This window comes from Drosophila nasuta, chromosome 2L (assembly GCF_023558535.2).
Source record: "Drosophila nasuta strain 15112-1781.00 chromosome 2L, ASM2355853v1, whole genome shotgun sequence".
Lineage (NCBI taxonomy): Eukaryota > Metazoa > Arthropoda > Insecta > Diptera > Drosophilidae > Drosophila > Drosophila nasuta.
Genome location: NC_083455.1, coordinates 16,667,073 through 16,691,440, shown reverse-complemented (window position 1 = coordinate 16,691,440; position 24,368 = coordinate 16,667,073). Strand labels below are relative to the sequence as shown.

At 36.1% G+C, this 24,368-nt stretch overlaps 1 protein-coding gene across 1 annotated transcript in view; it reads left to right on the top strand.

Annotated features, from left to right (window-relative positions):
- The window catches only part of LOC132798434 (neural-cadherin), a 145,355-nt gene that overhangs the window by 98,991 nt on the left and 21,996 nt on the right, over nucleotides 1-24,368 (top strand). The window contains 4 exon segments of the mRNA XM_060810288.1: nucleotides 19,924-20,067; nucleotides 20,179-20,294; nucleotides 21,405-21,569; nucleotides 23,725-23,862. Coding sequence (XP_060666271.1) covers nucleotides 19,924-20,067; nucleotides 20,179-20,294; nucleotides 21,405-21,569; nucleotides 23,725-23,862 — 563 coding nt within the window.

Genomic DNA, 24,368 nt, shown 5'->3' with positions numbered 1-24,368 from the left:
GCTTCACTTCTGTTGCTGCTGTTGCTGCTGCTTCTGTTGTTGCCACCGCCAGCTGTGATGAATGACAGCAGTGAGTGTGTGGCGCATCATTCATCAGGCTGTGTAACTGTATACAGCAACGCTTCCCACTCCTTTTAGCTGCCCTCGCTCGCACTTGTGGCAAAAATTGAAAAATTCATTACAATTAGTCGACGCCACTGACCAGGCTTTTCACATTATCTACTCAGTCTCTCTCTTTTATTATATTATATTCTTTTTTCGTGGCTGGCAAGCGTGTCTTGCAGCCTTTCAATATAATATCTTGGCAATTATCACATGTCTGCAAAAAGATAAAATACAAACGACAAATAGACAAGTGTAAAGGGCTTTTAAAGACAGATGTACTCTTAGCTTTTATGAGTGCATTGACTTGTTATTTATTATATTTATAATTATATATATTTTATTATATATAAAGTTTCCTTTTCTCTTTGTGCTCTCTTCAAATGCTGTTCTCCAAATTAGTGAATTCTAATTCTTTTAGATTTATGCCTTCTGAATTAATTGTCAAAGCTAGTGTTCAGAAGACCTGAACGCACTTTATATTAATTTATATTGCCATTATATTTGTATTCATTTAGATGACTTTTTAAAGGGTATGCAAGCGCTGTTGACGAGACGCTATAAAACGCATATTTTTATGTGCGCTGTGGGTGTTTTTTTTTATTTTCATTTTTCACTTTTTTATTGCAATCTGCGCGTTACTTTATTAGCAGGCAGGTGTCACCATTGCGACCTTTATCACACGACGACACAAGATAAAAATTTTCATTATCATGTCAACTGAAGCGACAGCAACACCAGCTAGACAGAAACACAGACACATGGACACCCACAATTCCCACTCTTTTAATATATGTTATATATTTTTTTTTATTTGTGTCTGCCTTCTAATTGATCAAAGAAAATTGGAAAGAGACAGAGAGAGTGGGCAATAAATGAAAGAAAGTTATCTAAAGTTCCCTCAACAATTTTCACGGCAACTTAAAGCCGCTTAGCAGCTACTTAGGTATATAGGTAGCAAGGCACTAAGGTATGTGTGTGTGTGTGTATATGAACTTATGCTCGAGTGGATTTTCGGGTTTGTGGGTGAATCTACTTGACAGGCCAAAATCCTCGACAACTACCCAGACCTCGAATGAACTTTGCCGACTCAACGCTCATTAAGATGCATTGCACAGCAGATAGGCTGACGATGGAGTAGGGTTCCATATAGTCTATATATATATATATATATATATATATATTCGAGGTGATGAAGAGGTAAAGATGCCTTGCCTGTATGCATTATGTGTTCTTGGCTGCGCGACTGATAATAACGCAAAGTTTTTCCACGGCTTGAGTTGATTATTATGCGACTGGCAAACTTGGAATTGTTAGTGCGTGTTAAGAATTTTGCATTAATTATCTGGCTGCATGGCAAAAGAAGCAGCAGCAGTAGCAAAAAAGTTTAATTAAGTCATTATGCAATTGCATACGATGCACTACAAACTAATTAAAAATGCAATTAGATGTGCATCCCATTCCACGGCGCACAAATCAATAAACTGGCAAAAAAGAAAAACTTCTTGTTTATGTGGCAAAACAAGCGCAATCGAATAACGATAAATGTGCGTGTGCCCAGAAACTTTTTCCTATGCCATAAATGCTAAACTACATGTGCCAAAAGTTTTTGGTTTTGTTTTGGTTTTTCATTCAGCAGTATTTTATGACTACGAACCCCACGAGCCTCTTCAACTTTAGTCATTCGTCAGACGAATAGTTTTTTATTACAAATGTTATTCGAGTTGAGTTTTTATTGACATTTTCGGGCAAGAGGTGCAAACACAACTTATCGATCAAGCTGACGTCAGTTTCTTATCAATTTTGTGGACTTTAGCGAAGGAGACTTTAAATCATAAAGTTTCTGTTAAACTGTTGTTCCATTGTGGCAAACGAGAATTTCTATACTTCTCCTTCTCCTCTCCTCTTCACACTCTCTGCTATTCGTAATTCGCATTGTCAACGCGTGCACAATTGAGCTCAAGTGCCAGAGTCCTTGGCTGCTTCCCCGACTCAATTCCCGACTCAAACTTGAGCTCATAACAAGTTTAAATGTCTTGGAAGGGCGGTCGGTCGGTCAGTTGCTGTTATTGTGAAAAATTCAGAGGGAATGAATGAAAGCTAGATATAGAGATGGCAATGAAGAGTGGGAGAGGGCGCGAGTTGGGCATAATAAAATTTTAAGAAAAAAAAAACAAAGTTTGCTCATGCAGAGCGGTGTTTCTTTGTGGTTTTGCGAAATGAAATATTACAAGCACCCCAATATATCGCTCATACGCCCTGTGGACAGGCCTTAGATAAGCTAGTAAAAATCTATTTACATTTCAAAAACAACAATAGATTCTATTTTTAGAAGAAGTTAATTCATAAAGTGAAAATTATACTTAAAATTTAGTTGTATTTTTATAAATTCGTAAATTTTGAAATAATTGTAATTTTCAAGCAATTTTTGCTTTGTTTTCTTAAGATTACAATTTATTTATTACTTACTCTCGATGGCCTTAGTTGTTAGCACTCCCTTTCTTTTAGTTATTATATTATTCTGTATAATAATTAACATGAAATAAAGAAATATTACTTACTGTATCTAATAATCTATCTAGTCTAAGATTATTATATATGTCTACGACACGAGATTACAAACATTGCGCATACGCACTGTGTACATTATATTTTTATTACTCAACTTATTTTAAATAATTTAAATAACACAACGAAACTATGTTAACATCAATTTGCGAACTTCGTTCTGTCCAACTCAGTCGCTCTTTAATGTCTTTAAGTTTGCCGATAAAGCTGAAATTGCGCTGAGCATCTTCATTCACTATTATTATTATACTTATTATTATGATGGGAGGCAACAGCGCTTATTGTGCTTACCCTGTCAGCAGCTAGACAATGCCAAGAGTGCAATTGTGTCACACAACTCCCTAACTGGCAACTGCCTCATCCTCCTCCTCCACCTCCGCCTCAATCGCCATCTCTCCAGCTCGTTGCCATTATTTGATCAAACGTCCACTTGACTCCAGTATAGCTTTTGCTTGCCGACTCTTCGTCTTCTGTTTCAGCAGACATACTAGAGCTTTTTAGTGGTCATAATTCGCAAAAAAAAACAAGTAAAATAAATAGAGAGAGATGATGATGAGGAAGGCAAAGTATAAAGGCAAGTTAACAGCTAATTTAATTTCCAACTGAAATGAAGCTGATGGGAATTGGAGCATGCTTGAAACTAAATGAAACTAAACTAAACATTGCCTTCAAATTAACAAAAGGTCTAGAGAGAATTGTGTAACTACGAGTACGAATAGTTAGATACTTGTTGTATACGTAGTTTGTATATTTTATTGAATCCGTTTGGTTTCTTTTCCTTTTCGAGCCTTAATTTTGTAGGTGCACACTGATTGCAAATGGCAAAATAGATGAGTGAAAAGAGGGGGACAATAATAGCTGAAATGAGGTCAGGCCTTAGACAACAAGCTTGGGCAAATAGAATCACAGTTTTACTCCAAGTTCGAGTCAGCAAAAAGCAGGAAGAAAAAAAAACTAAAGAGAGATAGAGGAAGAAAGGAAAATATGACAGCAGCCTTGAGGCAGAGCTCTGCCAGCTTTTAGCAATTGAATGAAATAAGCCAGAAAACAAGCACTAACAATGGGCAACATCTCGACAAAAAAACAAATGAACTAAGCACTGAACATTGAACACGTAAGGTAAACAGAATACTGCTAACAGGCACTGTGCACTGTGCCTGTGCCTGCAATTGAAACTGCTTCTCTTTGGTTGGTCAGCTAAAACATTTAACAGCTTAACTTTTGTGGGCAGCCAACTGCAATTAATCAGTGGCACGTGCCACGCCCCAAATGCCTCGTATCGTTCACACGCGCACAAATTATGGGCAACAGTGAAAGCAACAGCATCAGCAACAGCAGCAACATGGACAACGACAGCAACAAAGACAAGCAACAGCAACAATATAGCAACAAATGGTGGCGATAAAATTCCGAGTTGCCTCTTGCAACGTGTTGCCAGATTGTTGACGTGACTTTTTTTCCGTTTGGTTGTGCGAAGTTTTGCTCTTGTTCTTGTTATACCCGCTACCCATAGGGTAGAAGGGTATTATAACTTTGTGCCGGCAGGAAATGTATGTAACAGGCAGAAGGAGGCATCTCCGACCCTATAAAGTATATATATTCTTGATCAGCTTCAACAGCCGAGACGATCTAGCCATGTCCGTCTGTCCGTCTGTGTGTCTGTCCGTCTGTGTGTCCGTCCGTCTGTCCGTATGAACACCTAGATCTCAGAGACTATAAGAGATAGAGCTATAATTTTTTTTCGACAACATTTGTTATGTTTGCACGCAGATCAAGTTTGTTTCAAATTTTTGCCACGCCCCTTCCGCCCCCGCAAATAAAAAAAATCGAATAACAAGCGTAATTTTAAAGCTAGAGTTACGAATTTTGGTATATATAATAATTACTATAGTAGTTATGATTCCTAAAAATTTGGTTGCGATCAGATAAAAATTGTCGAAGTTATTAAAGAAATACTTTTGTATGGGCAAAAACGCCTACTTACTAGGGGTCTAATTTGCTTTGGCCGACAGTCTGGTATATTGTGCTGTCTATGGTATATTTTGAATGCGGTACTATATCGATATACCAAAAATACCATTTGGTATATTTTTTTTGGTTTTTAGTAGTATATTTGGTATATTTTGAGAAATATACCGCAAAATATATTGCTTTTATTCAAAATGGGTAGCGGGTATCTCACAGTCGAGTACACTCGACTGTAGCTTTCTTACTTGTTTTTTTTTATTGCTGTTGTTGCTCGTTGTGACTGCAACAATGCGGCAACTATTTTGATATTTTCTGTTAAATGGGCTTTGAGCACTTCAAAAGTTTTTGTTTTTTTCACGCTCTCTGCAAATTACTCGAACAAACTGACGTTGATGATGACAATACTGACGAACATGATGATGTCGATGTTGTTGTCTCTGAACTTTTGTGTTGTCGGTGTCGTATTTTTGTGTGTTTTTTCTCTGCTTTTTGTTTTCGAGCTTGTCAGAAGTGGCCACTGGTTTAAATCGCAGGAAATTGCGTGCAACACTTGTGACATTTTTCAAAAGTAATTAAGAGCTGGACCAAAAGAGTGTCATAAGTGAGAGTGAAAAAATTTGATTTCATTTTGATTATAATTGCTCTCAATGTCAATGCTTAAACAGAAATGCTTTATGACCCTAGAAAAGGAAAGAGATGTTTGCAAATAGAGAGTGAAATAAGTGTACAGAAATCAAGTGAACAGAAGAGACTGAACTATTTGCCCTTTATTGCTAAACTTACTTTAACTATGTTGGCTCCAATTTAATCGATAACACTTAAATTGTAACACAACTAGAGGCGTTACAAGTGAAACTTCTTCTTCCTTCACTCTGTGGCGTAAAACAGGGCATTTAACGCATCAACAAAATTCGCACATGTCACACACATTTCTTGTTATTTGGCACTTTGTCTTTGTCTTTATCAAATTTCGTTTAGTTGTTTTGCAGCACTTGTCTTGCGGCTGTTTATTTTAACTACACGCAACACACTTCTTCGTCTTCGTCTTCTTCTTCTTATTCTATTAGCCACAAACCGCAGTGCCACGCCCACTAATACGAGTGTCAATTAGTAATGTATTTTCTTAATTAAAATCCGAACAGCAGTCGCCAAATTTTGGGTGTTAAAATGCTGATGCCTTGAAGCAATTGTCATCGACAAGAACTTCAATAAGAGCTGACTGCTATAACACTTTGTGTGTGTAGATCGCAAATTAAATTCACAGCTGTCGAGCATAATTGATGTACTATATTATATATTTAGTACAACACTCATCTCTTGTCAACACTCAATTGAATCATCTTTTGAAATAACATCCAAAGCAGCTGCAAAGCCGTTTAATTTAATTTTACATTCTGTTGATTACATTTCTGCTGCTTTCTTGTGTAGTTAACAATTGTTGTTAATATAATTGTGTTTTTTTTGTGGCAACTTCTGCGCTTGACAAACGCACAATGTGCTGTAATTATGTGCCAAATACCCTGTAAATACTCTATAAGCAGCAGGTTTTCCATATTAGCTTTAATCTGTATTAAGCTTTAATTTCTTAATTTATTTCCACATGAAATTCTACTTTTACTTTTAATTATAATATATTCTCACTTTATTTTTGTTTTAATTTATTTTCTCATTTTTGTGATTCCTGAAGAAATATCTGTTGCCCATATTTTCACTTTTACTTCGACTTTTGAATACTTTCATTAAATTTCACTTGATTTTGACCACCTCCAAGGCATCTGTTAGTCGATCAAACTCATTTCGTTATTATCGCCCATTGTAGATGCATTTTAATTTCAAGAAAACACCTCTGACCAAAATAAGAATGTTGCGTCCAGCAATTTGTATTTAATTAAAAAAGAATAAACGCACGTTCTTCTGAATTCCATTTCATTTTTTTGTTGTTTGCTTAAAATGTTAACAAAGCAGTGAAATTTACTCACTCTTTATGTAAGATGATGATGTGGGTAGGGGTCGAGAACACAAATCACAACAAAGGTGCCAAAGATGACAATAGCGGGGAAAATAAATGTGGATGAGAAAGGAAGGAGGGTGGGGAAGGGTGTGGTGTGGCTAACAAAATGTTTTGTAATCAGCTTAACTTTGAATGATTTTTGGGTTTTTTTTTGGTTGTTAGTTGTTCGTTCGTAACCTGACTTGTTATATATATTATATATATAGCATACTTTTCAGAGGGTTGCTTTACCCTTGTGTCTGCTGTATTTTGGGGTTACGTGTTGAGCAATCTGTGGCGCTTATATAAACACTTTGCTGTTTGCCGTAAAAACGACGACACGTGTGACCATTTTTCCAAATTAAGTCATTTGTCAGACGCAGTTTACAGCGCGACTTTTGTCAGGTGCGGCCAAAGCAGCTGTGGCTCTTGATGTTGCTGTTGCTTTTGGGGTATTGTTTGCTTACATCAGTGAGGAGGAAGTGAAACATCCTCGCATCGCATACTTCGTAATCAGCATTAGATACGAGTAATTTCACGCCTGGGCAATTGTCGAGTTCCGACTCTCGACTCTCGAGTGTCAACTGTCGACTGTCGACTGTCGACTGTCGAGTGCTGATGTCTAATGTCTCAAATGCATTTAATTAACTTTAATTTGTTTTAATTAAAACTTGAAAATGGCGTTGCGATGCCGCCGCCGCCTCATTAACTGACTTGCCCAAAATGGCAAAGTTAACGAGAGCGAGATAAACACAAATAGAGTGAGAGAGAGCGAAACACAAAGAGTGAGAGAGAGAGAGAGAGCGAATCACATGCAACTGTTTTGCCATGTGCTAAGTCTGCATAATCCTAAGCAACAACAGTTGCAACAGCCAAGCGCGCAAAAAGAGAAATACTCGTAACATAAAATATTGTAAAATGGCGCCCGGTTGCATTTTAATTACATTTGCATAAGACGCAGCTTATCTGAGCAGCGACAGCGACTGTGACGCGGGGCAAAGGGCAACAGCAACATGCTACAGTGGCATTTACAGCTTTCAATATATTTTGCATATTTAAACAATGTTTGCTGCTAAGCGCAATAAGTCAAGCGCATGCCATGTAAACTTTGGCACTAACATTCAAAGAGAGCGAGGATAAGCGAAAACGAATTTTAATACAGACTTGTTAAAGTGATCTTTGAATAAGCATGGGAATAAAAAAATTGTGAGATTACAGGCAGAAAATATTGAAATAAATTTCAGCATAAAATTCGTAACGAAAGTTTAATATAAAAAACAGTAATACTTAAATAGAAATGTGAAATTATTTAATCAAGAATAATAGATAACCAAAAGCGTATTGAAAAATGCTACTAAATATTCTGCACATATAACATACGTATAAAAATTGTTGGGCTTCCAAATAAACATACATAAGTAGGAGAACAATGGTTATTTTAGTTTTCTATTGTGTCTGTTTCTCTCTCACTGACTTCTTCGAGAACAATCAATTACAAACAATTTCAAACACTCTTTTCTTTTTACCTAACACTAACAATATTTGTAGCATCTAATACTTTAAAAGTCATCTTTATTCAACAGTTCTATTCCACAATATTTACTATTTAAATAATGTTCAAATAAATATATAAATTTTGGGATATTTGTTATAAATTCTAGTTGAAATTCTTAACTAACTTTTGTTCTTAAATTTCCACATTTCTTTGCAGGTGAGTTAATGAAAAAGGCACAACAAATAGCAAACAAACAGACTGCATCGTTGGACCTTAGTTGGTCCCTAGTCAAATCGGTTTGGTACTCTTTGAATGTCCTGCTCCTGCCTGTGTCCGAGTCGAGGAGGTAAAACTTTAATTACTTTGGCGCTAAAGTTCAGCGCACTTAACTTTGTGCAATCCACAGAAACTTTAAGCCGCTTACCAAATACGATTAGCAAAGGCGCAAAGCGAAACCTGAGCAAATTGAAGCCAAAACTTTACCATCTTTTTTCTCCCCCTTTTTGTTTTTATTTTTTTTTTTATTTGCGCTCTACTTGGGTCAATAAAACAAAATGGAAACTGCAAACTGGCAGATAGGCAAATACTAGGGACAACAAAAGACAAAAAAAAAATAGAGTAGAGACTAACTGAATTCGTTAAAAAGGAAAACAGAGTGCCAAAAAAAAGTGAACCAAAAATGCATGCTCAAAATTCATATGCCACACACACATATACAAAAGATAGCGAGAAGATTTGTAGAGTGGCCACAGAAGGTAAACCAACTAACAAAAAAATAGAAAGAAGAGAAGAGTAAGCTCATAGAAAAAGCAACAAATCAAACATCAAATGCGTAAAACAACAACACAAAGTGGAACATGATGTTAACACAAGTCGAAACAAAGGAAAAAAAATGTAGAGAAAGGCAACAATTTAATTCGGCCCTGCGAGAAATATAGGTTGGTAGTTCTGCACGATATGTTCTCAAATGGCATTGTGGATATTGAATATGCATTCACCTTGTTTTCACGCTTTTCCGCCAAACGTGTCGGAAAAACTGTCAGCATAGAGTAGTACATGGTGCATAGAAAATTCCAGGCACAATACGAGTATCTCTGGATTTTCCATTTTCCATTTCCGACTCGTAAAAATCTCTCTACGAATAGTTTTTGACAACACACACACAGTTTTATGTGTGTGTGTGTGTGTGTGTGTGTATTTGGTACACAAAATAATTTTTGCAATGAATTGAAATTTTTGGTAGGAAAAGCCAATGGAAAATGCATTGCAATATCACATCCTATGCAAATCCATGTCCAGATAAGCTGCGATTCCGTTTTAGCATTTGTGAACTCAACTCAAAAGGATAACATACAGTTCCTCTCAGTCTCTCTTTGTGTGCTTCTCTCATAGTTTCATAGTTTTCCAATGCATTAACTATTTACAGCTGTTTTCCGAATTCCATTCGACGAGTAATACAGCATAAATATGCAAAGCTTGCTTTAGGGACTAAACGAACTTTGGCTCAATATGCTGCAGCAGTTGCGAAACTTTGGCAGTATTCAAAGAAAATCCATTAATTATTACATGTTTGGTATTAGGAGCTCAGCAAATATTGCCAGGTTACGAAGCCATTGTCGTAATAATTAGTGTTGAACATGAAATTGAACTCTAATTAATATCGAGAAATAAATAATTTATTTGCAATTAACTGCAGTAATAACTGCAATTTTCGCAGGCAAGAGAAATGTTTTAACATACACACATAAATACGCAATTATATCTATGCATACCAAATGTGTTTGAAAGCTAGATGGCGCCAGCAAGGTTCTCTTCGCATTCCTCACAAATAATCATAGCATACTTATGAGCGCATTCCAGAATGAAATGAATTTCATTTAATTTTCAAGCAGATTTGAATTGAAATAAATTTGTTATTTTTATTTTCAAGCAAACATAAATCACTTTACACGTTCATATTTCCGCAATTCTCGCTCACTCACTCACTTCAATGTCAGAGACATAAGTTAAGCTTATTTACAGCTGCCATATGAATCGAATCACTATTCATTAAATCGATAGAAGTGTGGGCAAAAATAAAAGCTGCACATAAAATGCAATTTAATGCCTTGCCTTGGCTGGTGACAACAACATGGTCATATCTTCTGTCTATGCTTGTGTGTTTGTGTATTGTAAAATAGTAGTAGAAATAGGAGCATAAACAATATTTATAGTTACAACAACTACACGCAGTACGTCTGCTCAGCAAGCAGGCTAACGACTATGAATTTTGCGGTCATAAAAGGCAAACATTGTGGCCGCAGCTGGTCGCGCTACACACGAAAGTGACATTCAGTATAGTCAGCCAGACGGTGGCACTTTTATGTACATTGGCAACTTCATTTGGCCCCCATTCGATCAGCATTTGAAGCACATTTCAATGGTTTTTATGGCCCTCGGGCTAAGCACATCAATCAAATGGCCAAATATTATTGACAAAACATGCGCCATTGCTGATTTGATTTCGTCGACTACTCGTTGTTTCTTTTTCTCGCACTCGCAGTGTCCATGAAATTGTGCTGTGACAAAGCGTAACAAAAAAAAAGAAGAAAACTTGCAATAAATATAGCCTCACTTATGTGCAGAGACAGGGGCGTGCCGCCGCAAACTAGGCTACAATTTTAATGCCAACTTAACAAAAACGAAGCGAAACAAAGTGGCAAAGAGTGGAGAGCAGAGAGCAGAGAGCAGCGAATAGAGAGTAGAGAGTAGAGAGCGTCGGTCACTGCGTAATAGTTTGATAAATTGCGCTAAAAAATTGATTGATGCTTCGAGTAGGAGTTCTTGCCACACCATCAGCAACAGCTACAACAGAAGCGGCAGCGGCATTCGTGCGGCACTGTTGCAAATTGTGCTGGCTCCAAAAGCTGCGCTGTCAGAGCAGCCAGGCAGCCAGGCAGACAAGCAGCCAGGCGTCGTGTCTGTTTTCAATATAAATAAGCGCAAATTGCGTCTGTGTCACTGCCGGTCATCATGTCTATAAGTCAAGTTGGTCTCGTCTACGCGCCAGAGCATAAATCAATGTAATTAATGCGAATTTAGCAAATGTTTTAGCAGTGAGAGGATCCCCACACACCAAAAACGCTCCCTAATGGCGTTTCGAGTACAACAATTATTCACATTTGTTTCTCTCATTCGCATGTAAGCTTACTCTCTCTCTCTCTCTGTCTCTGTCTTTCTCTTTCTCTCTCTCTCTCTCTCTCTCTCTTTCTCGGTGTCTCTCTCTTAATTTTGTTGTTGTTTTTACGCTTGTCTATCATTATTTACACACACTGTAGGCCGTCAAGGACGTGCAGCAACATTCACGTTCAGCCAGACAAAACAGCAGAAGAAAGCTCGAGAATTGTTGTTATTTATATAAATAGCATTCTAATTTGTGGCACTAATTCAGCTCGCTTGGCATGTGAGGCAGATACTCCCATGTAGTAAAGCATGTTACTCTGAGTTTATTATGCTGACAATTACCAATGAACTATGAACAGAAATGTATAGAAAAGTCTGCTTGAATAGTATTTTAATTTTACAAGTGGAATACAAAAAAGAAACCAGCAGTTAAGCAGTTTATTCAAATTAAACAAAAACTTTGTACTGAAATATATGAAATTTGTAGGGTTTAAGTGTCAGCCAACACAGCTAAGGCCCGATTGCAGTAGGCGTAATTTGTCATACAGAAGTATTTCAGTATTTTTATTTTTGTAAAGCTTAGAACTATTTCTCATTTTCTTTAACTAAAACTAGAGACTAGAATTCAAGTTGTCTTGTGGAATATAACCTTTTTTAATCTGAATCTTAAGCACTTTTTGACCCATCTTCTCAACTAATTTTGTATTAACTTCCTTCTCTTTTTCTCTCCTATTTTCTCTCACTTATTCTAAGCATACACTTTGAAACTCAGCTCTTTTGCCTCTTAGTAATTGAAGCCTAACCAATATTGACATTCCCTTCAAGTTTCTCACTCTTTCTCTTTCCTCTCCTCACTTTGCACTATTCAAGCTCTCACTCTCTCGCTGACAGCTATCCGCTTGAGTCAGCCGCTATGAATAGTTTAGTTGCTGGCAAATAAATATGCCTGAGTGTGAAGGAGAAGAGTTTAGTTCCCCTCTTTGGTCAGGTCAGTTCATTTAGCCAGCTGTCAATGCAAACGCCGAAACTTTTCTGCGCTGAAAGATACAATTTAATGCTTGACTGCTGCGCTGCGGCATAAAACTCATTTGAGGTACAAAGAGGGGGGAAAGGCTGAATGAAGCAGGACTGACTCTCAGGAGTAAATCTGCCATGCCAGGCACGCGTAACGTTAGTTGCGACCGGCAAGTTCTGTCAAGTTTGGGGCAGGTTCAAGCTGCTACCTGCTGCTGTCGCTGCTGTTGCCACTGTTTCTAATGGATAGTGCAACCAATCAATGCGTAAGCGTTCAACATATGCCAACTCTCTTTGGCTCAAACATATTTACAACGGAACGCGGGCAGGAACCGAACAGAAAGAGGATGCTATTAAAACTTTTCCTCAAAGTTTCGCACATAATTTAAACTATGACATAGAGGCCGCAACTAACTTCCCCACACCCAGCCATCTACACCCGTTAACATGATTAGTCAGCAGCTGTAACAGCTTTTTTGTCCTCCTACACAACTGCTCCCTCTCTCTCTCTCTCTTTTTCCCTCTCTTTGCGCATGATATAGCACTTTAGTGAACCGGACTTCAATGACAAGCGAGAAGCCCAGCCAAGCTGAAGGTGTCAACTGATTTCAAAAGTTTTGCCAGTCAATTTACTTCAATTTATTTCCATTGCCAATCCCAGGCACCAAAACTGACCGAATGCTGTTAAAGCAACCGACTGCTCGTCCATTTATTATGTTTGACTAGCTGTTGGTGCAACTGTTGCAAGTTGTTTTCATCGCAATCGTAGTCCTAGTCTTTGCCCAATAAACAAGTCAAGTGCAAGCGTTGTCTTGGTAACTAGCAAGCGAACCACAGTTCGAAGTGTTCGCTTCTGCTTCTGTAGGCCACAAAATTATGAGCGTTTGCTAATTGTGCAAAGACAGCAGCCAACAACGAGCAGCATTATTGAGAGACGTTCTTAAGCTACTTGATAGTAAGATACCCTAGATTTCTTCTTCTTTTGAAGCACAAGCAATGAAAGTATCTGCTGCTTTATAAATTCAATATAAAATGAGTAGATTGCATTTTGATGAAGTTTCAATTTATTATATTCTAACATTATTTATTCCTTTGAATTAGTAAAAAAAATTTTTAAAAACTAATTCCTCAAAGTCACTTGAATTAAAAATTAGAAGTTAGAAATCGGTTTATTATGTGGAAGATACAATTTCATCAAAGGAATATTCATAGCTTTGGTTAAATGGAATGACAAACATAAAATAGCAACAATTCCAAAAATATGTGAAGCTAATTATTAAGGAACATTTTAGCCAGAGTTAATTTACCTTAACTTGGTTTAATCTGAAATTCACAATACTTAACCAAAATAAAGTTCATCTTCAACTTATTCATATCTTACTTAAGTCATTTATAGTCTCTTATCTTGCCTTGCATATACGTGGTATAACTTTGGCTGCACTTCTAGCCGCACTATGCAAATTTCAACATGTTGCCCAGATGGCAAAATTGTGTCCCTTTGTTTGTGGCATCTATACAGAACAAGAGAAATGCCAAGCATAAATAACTTGCCAATTGAAGATTAGATCTGCAATTTATTAAATTGTCACCAAGTAATTTTCACTTTAAAATTTTGGAAAATTTTGTTCAACTCACGTTCGCTGTCATAAATCTTATGGACTCGCTGGCGAATCAATTTATCATGCACCTGAGTTGATTCGTGCTTTATTTTTCGGGCCATTAGCAATTAATTTGTTGTTGATATGCCGAAAACTTTTAGCTTCATAAATTATCCACTGTTGCGTACGTGACAAAAATTTTTGTGGTTGACTTTCTTTCCATTAGTAGCTCAGCTGGCGTATCCTTGTCGTCCTGTCAATTGATTTAAATGGCTTTGAAGCTGTCGCTGGCACATAAACTAATTAAAACTGTACGTTGACTTTCCACTCGCATGCCAGACGGAAATTTACAATTTGTCTTGAAGTAGAGAGAGAAACACTGAGAGAGCGATAGAGAGAGAGAGAGACAGAGAGAGTCTTCATTAAAAAGTTAAATTCAACAGCAGAAAGAAAAGGAAAGCAAAACTAAAGAATTGAAAATGAAATTCGACAAAAAAATATAAAATGCTTGACTTTGCACTTTGATAGTTTTTCACTAATTGCCAACCGCAGGAATGCGACGAATGCAACTGACAAACCGACAAAACTGAAAACTGAAAACTGAGAAATAGAGAATAAGAAATTGAGAGAGAATAAGAATAGAGATGCACTGAGACAATGGGCAATGTTTGCATTGTGACGTCATTTGGTTTAAATGGGAGAAGCCACAAAAACCGCAAACATGACAATCATATACAAAAATCAAACGATATAGAGCGAGAGAGGAAAAGGAATAGTAAGATATGCGAGAAACCGCAACAACATTGTTGCACCTCGCATGTGGCATAAACAGCTGTTGGACAGAGGCAGAGCAGAGTCTTTTGCTTGCTTTTCCTCTGGCCACAATCATAAAAAATCAACGAAGCAGCCAAGCGACAAATGCATTTCAACAATTTTTACGACCATTCAACGTGCACAACAACAGAGTGAGAGAGATAGAGAGAGAGTGAGGGAGAGGTAGAGGGAGAGACAGGAAAGAAGCAACCACAAAACAGCAGAGCACAGCAAAGGACAGTTTTAAGAATTGCAATAAAACATTTGCAACAATTTAGATGCCGTTACAGTTGCCCTTCTTGTTGCTGCAGTTGCAATTCTCCTTGTTCCTCTTGTTATTCCTTCTGTTGTTGTTGATGCAGCTGCAACTGCAACTAGCCAGCTCTATGCACACACACATTTTTGATATCTACTTGGACATGCAGTTAGCTGACTTTATGACCAGGCCACATTAAGCGCCATTAATGGCCAGCACATTTCCGTTTCCGAGCCAAGCGATTCGTGTTCTGATTTCCGTTTCACTTCCCTCTTCGTCTCGCACAGGTTTCACATCATCCCATAAAATAGCTAGCGAACTTCTTCATTCTCTAGTATAGGTTGTTATATCGAGGTCAAGTCACCAATTAGTTCTTAAAGATAAACCCAATACCGATTGCACAACAAAGTAGCCGAATTCTCTTAAATTTCATGCAAGAATATATTGTGTTGCTTGTTGCTGCTCTGCTCTGCTCTGCGACTATTGAATATTATTTCAAAGCCATTCAAGTGCGAAACTTGACGATAAACTTGGCTGAACGCTAAGAGAAATGTTACAGAATAAATTGTAAACAATCCGACATTCAAATACTCTAAGAGCAGCTGCCGATACAAGAGGAATACAAGACGGAACTTTTATTCATAGCTTAAACTTTTTTGAAATGCATTTTTAAATTATTAAATTATAAAGCGGAATAACATAAGCTGAAATATTTTAAAAAATAAGTTAAGGTTACTCCTATAGATCTAGGCTACCAGTATATGTAAAGTTAAGTTTGTTTTTAGGAACTTTTTCTGTTTTACGATAAAATATACAAATTCGTTAATTTTTATATTTGCTTGCGAAGTCGAAAACTTATGCAAATATGTTCAAGCAGAAAAATAATCCCTTAACCATTTTTAGCTTTTATTGAAGTGGTAATCAAGAGCTATAAGATTGATCATTATTCAAAATAAAAAAATGGTTTGGTATATGTTTTTTTTTGCACTTTAAATAGTGTTACATGGGACACTTTTGACATTTATTTTTATTAAAAGATTATCATCTATTTTTAACTCTTTAATATATATAAAATATAGAGATCATCTGCAATTATATAGATAAATTATCACTTAACTTAACAGCTTAAGCCTGAGCAAGTGTAATCCAAAGTTCACATTCTTTTGTAGTCAAGTACTTAGAAAGCGTATAACACGTGTCACCCAAACACATTTTTTTTTTTTTTTTGAGAAATTGTTAAGGAAAGCGTGCAAAAAATATGGCATCTGCGATTCCGATGTTAGTATGTCTATATACCATGTATAAGTATATATGTATTGACACGTTTAGAAGATACGCATTGGTATGCGTAGAAGCAGCGCATAAATTTCGTGACTGTTGAAAGGAGTAAAAGCGGCAAGTTTTGACTGTGTGGCATGTGCAGCAAAGCGTGGCCTGGCAACTGTGAAAATCGAGCACTATTTATTTGGGCATCCACACACACACACACACACACACATACAGAGTCACTAGCACATATACAACCCAACGCTTGCACTTACAAATGTGACACATTTTTATGTGAGCTAAGTAAGTGATAAAGTTGACTTTGATTTTGCCACTCGCTCGAGCTTGACTCGCATTTAGCCACGCCCAACACTTACAACGCCTTCCACACACACGCACAGTCAAGTGCAGCGAAGCCAAATTGCTTCAATGTCAATTTTTATGGTTGACACAAAAGACTTTGTGTGTGCCTGATATATCAAAGAGTTTTCGATTTGTTGCCCAAGCTTTGGCCAAACATTTCACACAACTTGCCAACTCGATACACGATGGCTGCCAGATACAAATACAAGTATCTTGCGAGTACTTCCACGGCTTGCAATTCCAGTTATTTGCTCAGATCAAACAAAGCAGCAGCTAGTTTATTTTTAAATACCATGCTTAAGTCTTTTTCCTGCAATTTCTTGCAATGCACAAACGAATCATAAAGTCCTTTACCTTGAGGGTTTAAGATTAATCAATTTATTGATTTTTAATTAAGTGCAGCAAAAAAAGAGACTTGATAAAAGGAATAGGATTGAACACTTAATAAGTTCTGGAATTTTCTCTAGTCTCTTGCGCAAAAATAATATCGATAATTTTTCATCCAAGATAAATGTATAAATTCAAATTTAAACAGATTGCATATAACGACACTCTTTACATATGTTATAAAGAGTAGGATTTTAATCCTCGACTTCATAAATAAAAGAAAGTTCAAATCACTTCTTCGTTTAAGGTATCTTTATGTCGTTGATAGCCGCACTTTCTTACCTTCTTTCCTGCAACTTTCATTTACAATTGAACTGCCGTAAAACCGATTCCCGATAAACACATAAATTGTGATTCTTAAGCTGCCAAAAAAGAAAAGCGAAATAACTCATTTATCTGCGCTTTTATCTTTCGCTTGCATTTCTTTAGCTTGCTCATTTATTTGGTGTTTCTTTTCTTCTTTTCGAAATTATTTCTTCATAAAAAACAATAAAATGTCGCGTGTTGCTTTCATGTGAGGATTTCGCGGCATGCGGCATGCCGCATGCGGCATGCGGAAAGAATCCGTTGCAAATAACATGCAACATGAAAATTTCATAGCTTAAACGTCAACTTTCAATAAATATGACAGTCTTACCTACCACAAAAAAAAAACAGAAATAATAACACAAATACTTGCACATACATACAATCTGTTATGTTTGAGTGTGTGCGTGTGTGTGTGTGTCAATATGTTGCATATGAATGTATGTGTATATAAATAAATTGAATTTTGATGTAATAAAGTCAAGGGAAAAATGTTGTGAGGATTTAATGAAAAATATGCATGAGAAGTGGCGAGCGCAATCAAAAGTGAAGGAAAAAACATGCAAAAATAATCAGTATGAGCGATTCAGTAAATTTAGAGTTTGACGCATATAGAGATACCCTGTAAAAAAAGGAATATAAGAATGTGTGTTCAAATACTTCTTTTCATATTGAACTGTCAATGTTTATACCCTTTTCGGTGTGAATTACTGTAGAGTATGTGTAAAAGTTAAACATGACATATTGTATAAACATAAATAAAAATTGCATAACAGTTAATGTGCATGACGTCAGAGGATGATGACGCTGACGCTGACGATGACGAGGACGCGTCCTTTAATTAAAGAGCCGGGCTTAAAGTGCTGCCAATTATTGTAATCAAAATTTCTCTTTTCGCACAAATAGTTTCCTTTTGCAGCCGAGCGAAGGAAACAAAGATTAGCAGCAGCTAAACACAGTTCGAGGTTGCTCCAAGTGCACATAAGTAGGAGTATTTATTTATTTATTATCATCATCATGTGTGTGTGGGCTCTGCAAATTGCCAAGTTTTAATTAAAATGTCGTCGACAGAACTCAGTCAGGTTGGCAATTAGCAATGTCTTGCCATAAATTTCATTCACAGAATTGGCTCAAGCATTTGCCTAGCACAGAAACACAAATACAGAGCGAGAGAGTGAGAGAGATCATATCACACATACGCCAAGTACGCCCAGATGCAGTCAGAGAGTTGTCAACCTGCTAACTAAATGTGCATAATTTTCGCTAGATAAGATGCCAGCAAATGCAAATTATAAACCAAAATACACAAATGACACTGACAGAAATAGAAACAGAGAGTTAGCTAGAGCGAGACCGACAGAGAGACAGAGTGATAGTAAGAGACAGCAAAGTGCAGGAGGGGATTTAAGTAAATTGATAAACAGACATCTACACACACATATATACTTCGCACACGGTGTTCGAGGTGACCTATTTGGGATGGAGGCAAAGTTTTGTTGATAAACCTTGCCACATGTGCAGCAAATGTGCGAATGTGTTCTGGAGTTGCAAATCTTTTGCTTGGTCAACTTGATGTGAAATTTATTTAATTAAAGCAATCCTGTTGTACTTGCTGTGGCTCTTGTTATTGCAACAATTATAAATGATTTATGTAATTCACTTGCAACTCGACACTGTCTCTCTGTCTCACTGATATCACAGACTTTCTCGCATTCGCATTTCCATTCACTATCTAACCCTAGAGTTTTGCTTTCCTTGCTAACCAATTGTGTCTTAGACGCAGTCACTTGTGTGACTATTTTGGCTTTCTTGGTTACTTGTTCATTGAATTATGAATGCGTCGACTAAGCGGTTGCATTTCGTATTCCAAAGCCAATGTGAGTGTTGAGCATGATACCGATTCTTGATGTCATGGCAAGGCTGCAATTGTGACTTTCTAAATGGCTACAAATATTGCATGAGTCAAGGTCTAGATATTTTATTTTTGTAATAGAGTTGTGAGGCATTAAATGCATGCTCTGTTAACAACTTTACTTGTTTTGCATAGCAAATTCAGACCAAATATTTACACATTTTTTGTAAGATGAAATTCACAAAAACAAATAAGTTATCAATTAATTGAACCAACACAACAAACATTTAGAATTCAAGCACAACATTCAATAAATTCGAAAGCTTGCCAAGTGTTATTCCCTCGTTTTTTTGTGTTTCTTTAATACAATTGAAAACGCCATCAAAATCTCATAAATTACATCATCACATTGGCGCTAGGACGCAAACAAATGAATAGAGAGAAAAACCCTAAGACAAGTTCAACTATTTAATATGCAAAACGCGTCACACACAACAACCAGAAAAGTCACCCAAAAAAAAAAAGAAATGATTGTCGCCACGAATGACAGGCGTCGAATTGTTGTTGCTTTTGTGCTTGAGTCTGAGTTGAGAGACTGAGACGGAGACGGAGTCGAAATCGGCCAACTTTTTGCCGGAAAAATTTCATTCATTCATGTGTCTAGAGTACGTGATAATTGCAAACATTCAGAAGAAGTGCCAAACCGAAAAATGCTAGAAAATTGTTGGAACAAACGAGTCGCAAAAATAAAATGATTATTCTTATTCTTTCCTGTAAACACAGTCACAAAATTCATACGCATTGGCATCGCCGATAAGAACGATAATCCGCCCTATTTCGACAAATCGCTGTACGAGGCGGAAGTGGATGAGAACGAGGACATACAGCACACAGTGTTAACAGTGACAGCCAAGGATCACGATGAGTGTAAGTATACTTTACATATGTACCACAAAGTATTTGCATGCCACACACTGCGTATGTGTGTTATTTTGAGGTCCATGTGAATAATACGAATTGCTCACAATTATTTTCCAGCCTCACGTATTCGCTATGAAATCACCAGCGGCAACATTGGCGGCGCTTTTGCGGTTAAAAATATGACGGGTGCCATTTATGTGGCCGGCGCTTTGGACTACGAGACGCGACGCAGGGTAAGTTGGGCGTGGCATTACGCCCCCCTCCCCATCTTCTTTTTTTCAGCTTGACAACCGATGCGATTTGCTGCTGTTGTTGTGACAGCGTCATATATTTATGATATAATCGCATTTGGCTCAGTCGACTGTGAAATTTGTTTATGTCGCATAAAACTCACTTATTTTCCGAATCTAGAATATTAGACCGACAAGTGTTTTACTTTTAAAAAAGCAGACTTTGTATTCGACTTTGGCTGACAATTTGGTATATTTTGCACTCTATGGTATATTTTTAAATGTAGTACTATATCAATATACCAAATAAAGTCGTTGGTATATTTTGAATATGGTACTACATCATCATAAATATACTAAATATGGTCTTTGGTATTTTTTTATTGCAGCACTATATTAATATACCAAATATAGCCCTTGGTATATTTATTTCAATTGGTATATGTTAAAAAAAAATAATACATAAACTTTAAAAAAGATTTTTATATTATAAAATTTTCCATATAACTTTACCGTTTATATTCATTTGTCAGACGCGAATTGAGTAGAAAACTTTCATTGATTAGCTTTCGATGCCGCGATGCTAGAAAATAAATGAAAACTCTTGTGCAATCAATTTAGCAATTCAATATGTAACCCGAGATCTCTTGCGTGGCTATAAAATTCATTAAGAAACTGTGTGGCAAGTGCATTTCCTTCTGAATTTCATTACACTTCACAGTGTACACTTCGCGTTCACCGCGAGGCTAGTTAAATATTAAACAGTTCAAACAAGTTTAGTTACACGCTGTGGTCAAAAAGTCGAATACAAAGCTGCGAACAGAGACCAGGCGAAAAGGCAACGAAAGGAAGGTAGAGGAGAAACAGAAAGTTGGTAGAAACATTAATTGAATTTCAATTTCGAACAATTGGTCATAAAGCATAGTCAGTCAGTCAGTCAATTCACTTGAAGGACTTTAATTAAATTCAATTTTCAATACAATGCCCAAGCATATGCAAATATTTAACTGCGATTTTAAGGGCAAAACACACGTAGGAATGTTGGAAAGTCGGAAAGTTGGCAAAATTGAAATTAATAATTGATTGCATGACATTTAATTTGTCGTTGTTCAGTATGAGCTGCGTTTGGCCGCCTCCGATAACTTGAAGGAGAACTACACAACTGTCATAATACACGTTAAGGATGTCAATGACAATCCCCCAGTGTTTGAGAGGCCCACTTATCGCACTCAAATCACCGAAGAGGACGATCGCAATTTGCCCAAACGTGTGCTCCAGGTCATTAACCAAAATTCAGTCTCCAATTAGTTGCAATCGTTTCTTTTATTTATTTTTCGTAGTGTTTATTAGTAAATCAAGCATACGATACGTTATCCCCTAGTTATTCAATTCCCTTAGCATTAGTGTTTTTATTGCATGTCCTGAGTTTTGCTTGAGATTTTATTGCACCAACATTAGTTTCGGCCAGTTGCAAAACAAGCTTGTGTTTGTTATTTCAATTCTTTTTGCAGCTTTCGTCATTGATGCATAAAAGCAATAATTGCTTAAATTAATGCCATTTCAATTGAGTTGGCACTAAGTAAATATTTATTTCAATTATCTACATTATTTAAAGGCTTAAATTCTTTGCATTTTTTTCACACTTTACACACATCTTTTTTGTTTCACACGATTCGAGCACTTTCGGTAATTACAAAAGCATTATCAATTTTTTTTACTCTAGTTTTAAAAGTGTTCAAATTGTTGACGTTGTTCAACACTAGTGTGAAAAAACTTGGCAGCTGCTTGTTTATATTTATGCTTTACGATGTGCAACAAAAAATTATATATTTGGCAGCTGATTTTATTGAATTCAATATATGAGTTGTTGGTGTGTAAAAATAATTCGACATATTTATCAAAAGCTACAAAGAAATATTTGAACATTTTATAAAAATAAAATGCGGTTGGAAAAAGTCACCGAGCGCATTAAAAAATTAATATATCGATTAATCATTAAGCACACACAGGCAATTAGTCAATAAACAAACATAAAAAATGATTTTCAAACATAATTATGAATTATTGAATAAGTTTATTAAACGTGACTAGCACATTATTATGCAATCTATTGGGCAAATAAAGGATGAGATAAAGGAGTAAGCACACATCGCTTATACATAAAAGAGACATAAGTATGCACATTGAATTTGTGCAACATTAAATGTATTTTAATCAACATTTTTTTGCTATGTATACAATATATATTTTAAGTTGATGCATAATTTATGCGTATGTTTTTGTGTGTATTTTAAATTTATACTTGATTGTATTTTTTTATTTTCTCTTTTTCTTTCTCGTTCTTGTGTTTTTTATCCTGAATTTTTTTCGGTTACCCGTACTTTGTTTTATTTATGGCTTTATTTATTGTTTGCTGTCACACACACACACACACACACGATTGTTGTTGTCATTTGTTGTGTGCGCGTGCTCTCATTCAGTATGAGCTGAAATTGGTTGCCTCGGATAGTTTGAACGAGAATCAAACAACAATCGTCATAAGTGTGCGCGATGTCAACGATTTGCCGCCCGTGTTTCCCCAGACACTCTACGAACGTTCGCTCAACGAGGAAATGGCCACGCCTTTTACCATCATGCAGGTCGCTAAACCAAAAAAGAAAACCAAAAATCATATATGTAGTATCGTATCGTGTATATATAACAATTAATTTAACACGACAACAAACAAAATGAAAAACAAATTTGAAACCTCATCGTAATCATTACTCTCCTCTTTCGCTCTGTAAATTATATTCAAACACAACACAACAATAACCATTATTAATGCAATCATAAATCCGTGGTATAAGGTTTACAAATTCAATTGCATTAAGCAGCGATATGTGAAAGGAAATCTCATTGTATAAAACAGTTTCCAATTTCCAATTTTAATCACTGAATTTTATGTAAAGTAAATTATTACACAGCAGCAACATTTCGATTTCATCTTACTTTAATATCCATCAGGTTGCAACTGATGCTCTGTTTGCTTGCCCATAATTTAATTTCATTTAATTGCATGTGTAAATATTTTGTATGTACTAATTAAATTCAATGTGTTATTTAATTTTTAATGCGACACATTATTCAGCTTAAATCTTTCTCTCTCTCTTATTTTACGAAAATATATTTGTGTGTATCGAATTTGTATTTGTGGTATTTGTGGTTAACTGCAGTTTAGTTTGCAAACTAATTAAACGTAAGCACAAGTAGCTTTAAAAACAGAATCTCAAATGCGAAACGTTTTATTTAATTATGTTTAACAATTTTATCATAAAGTTACTAATACGCAGCGTAGCCTGAGATTTGCATGCTTTTGGTTTGTAGCAAGTAATTAATTTTGTCGCATATTTAATTCATATTTCTATTCTTCTCGCACTGCACTGCAAAACAGGTTACGGCAACGGATGGCGACAAGGATCGCCCACAGAACATTGTCTATTTCCTTACCGGCCAAGGCATTGATCCAGATAATCCAGCGAACAGTAAATTCGACATAAATCGCACCACGGGCGAGATATTTGTGCTTAAGGTGAGTGACAACCGCAACAGCGAAAACATGCATCGTATATAATTCAACACGAGCAATAACAAATAAATCAACAATAAAATATAAAAGCGATAGCGCATTCTTAAAATAGCGCAACAAACTGCAATTTAAGCATTAACAAAACTGTCAGCAACCGCAACGACTGTCGCATAAAATAAATAAATAAATAAATGAAAAAAGAGAGCAGATGAATAATCTAATTGAGTAAGCAAGACTAGCAAATACCACGTAACTAGAAAATAAAATATATTTTTGGTTTAAAATAATACAGCAGACTGAATATTGATTTATTTCAAATATACAAGTATTTTGAATATTTGTATCAATTAGTTCAGAAATAGAATAGCGATAAAAACATCATCTGTTTTATATTCTGTTTTAATTTATAACTAAAGCATATTTGAATTGAATTTATAGCGATAATTTTCCTCACTGAATATTGATTCACTTTATATATATTTTGAATATTTGTATCAATTAGTTCAGAA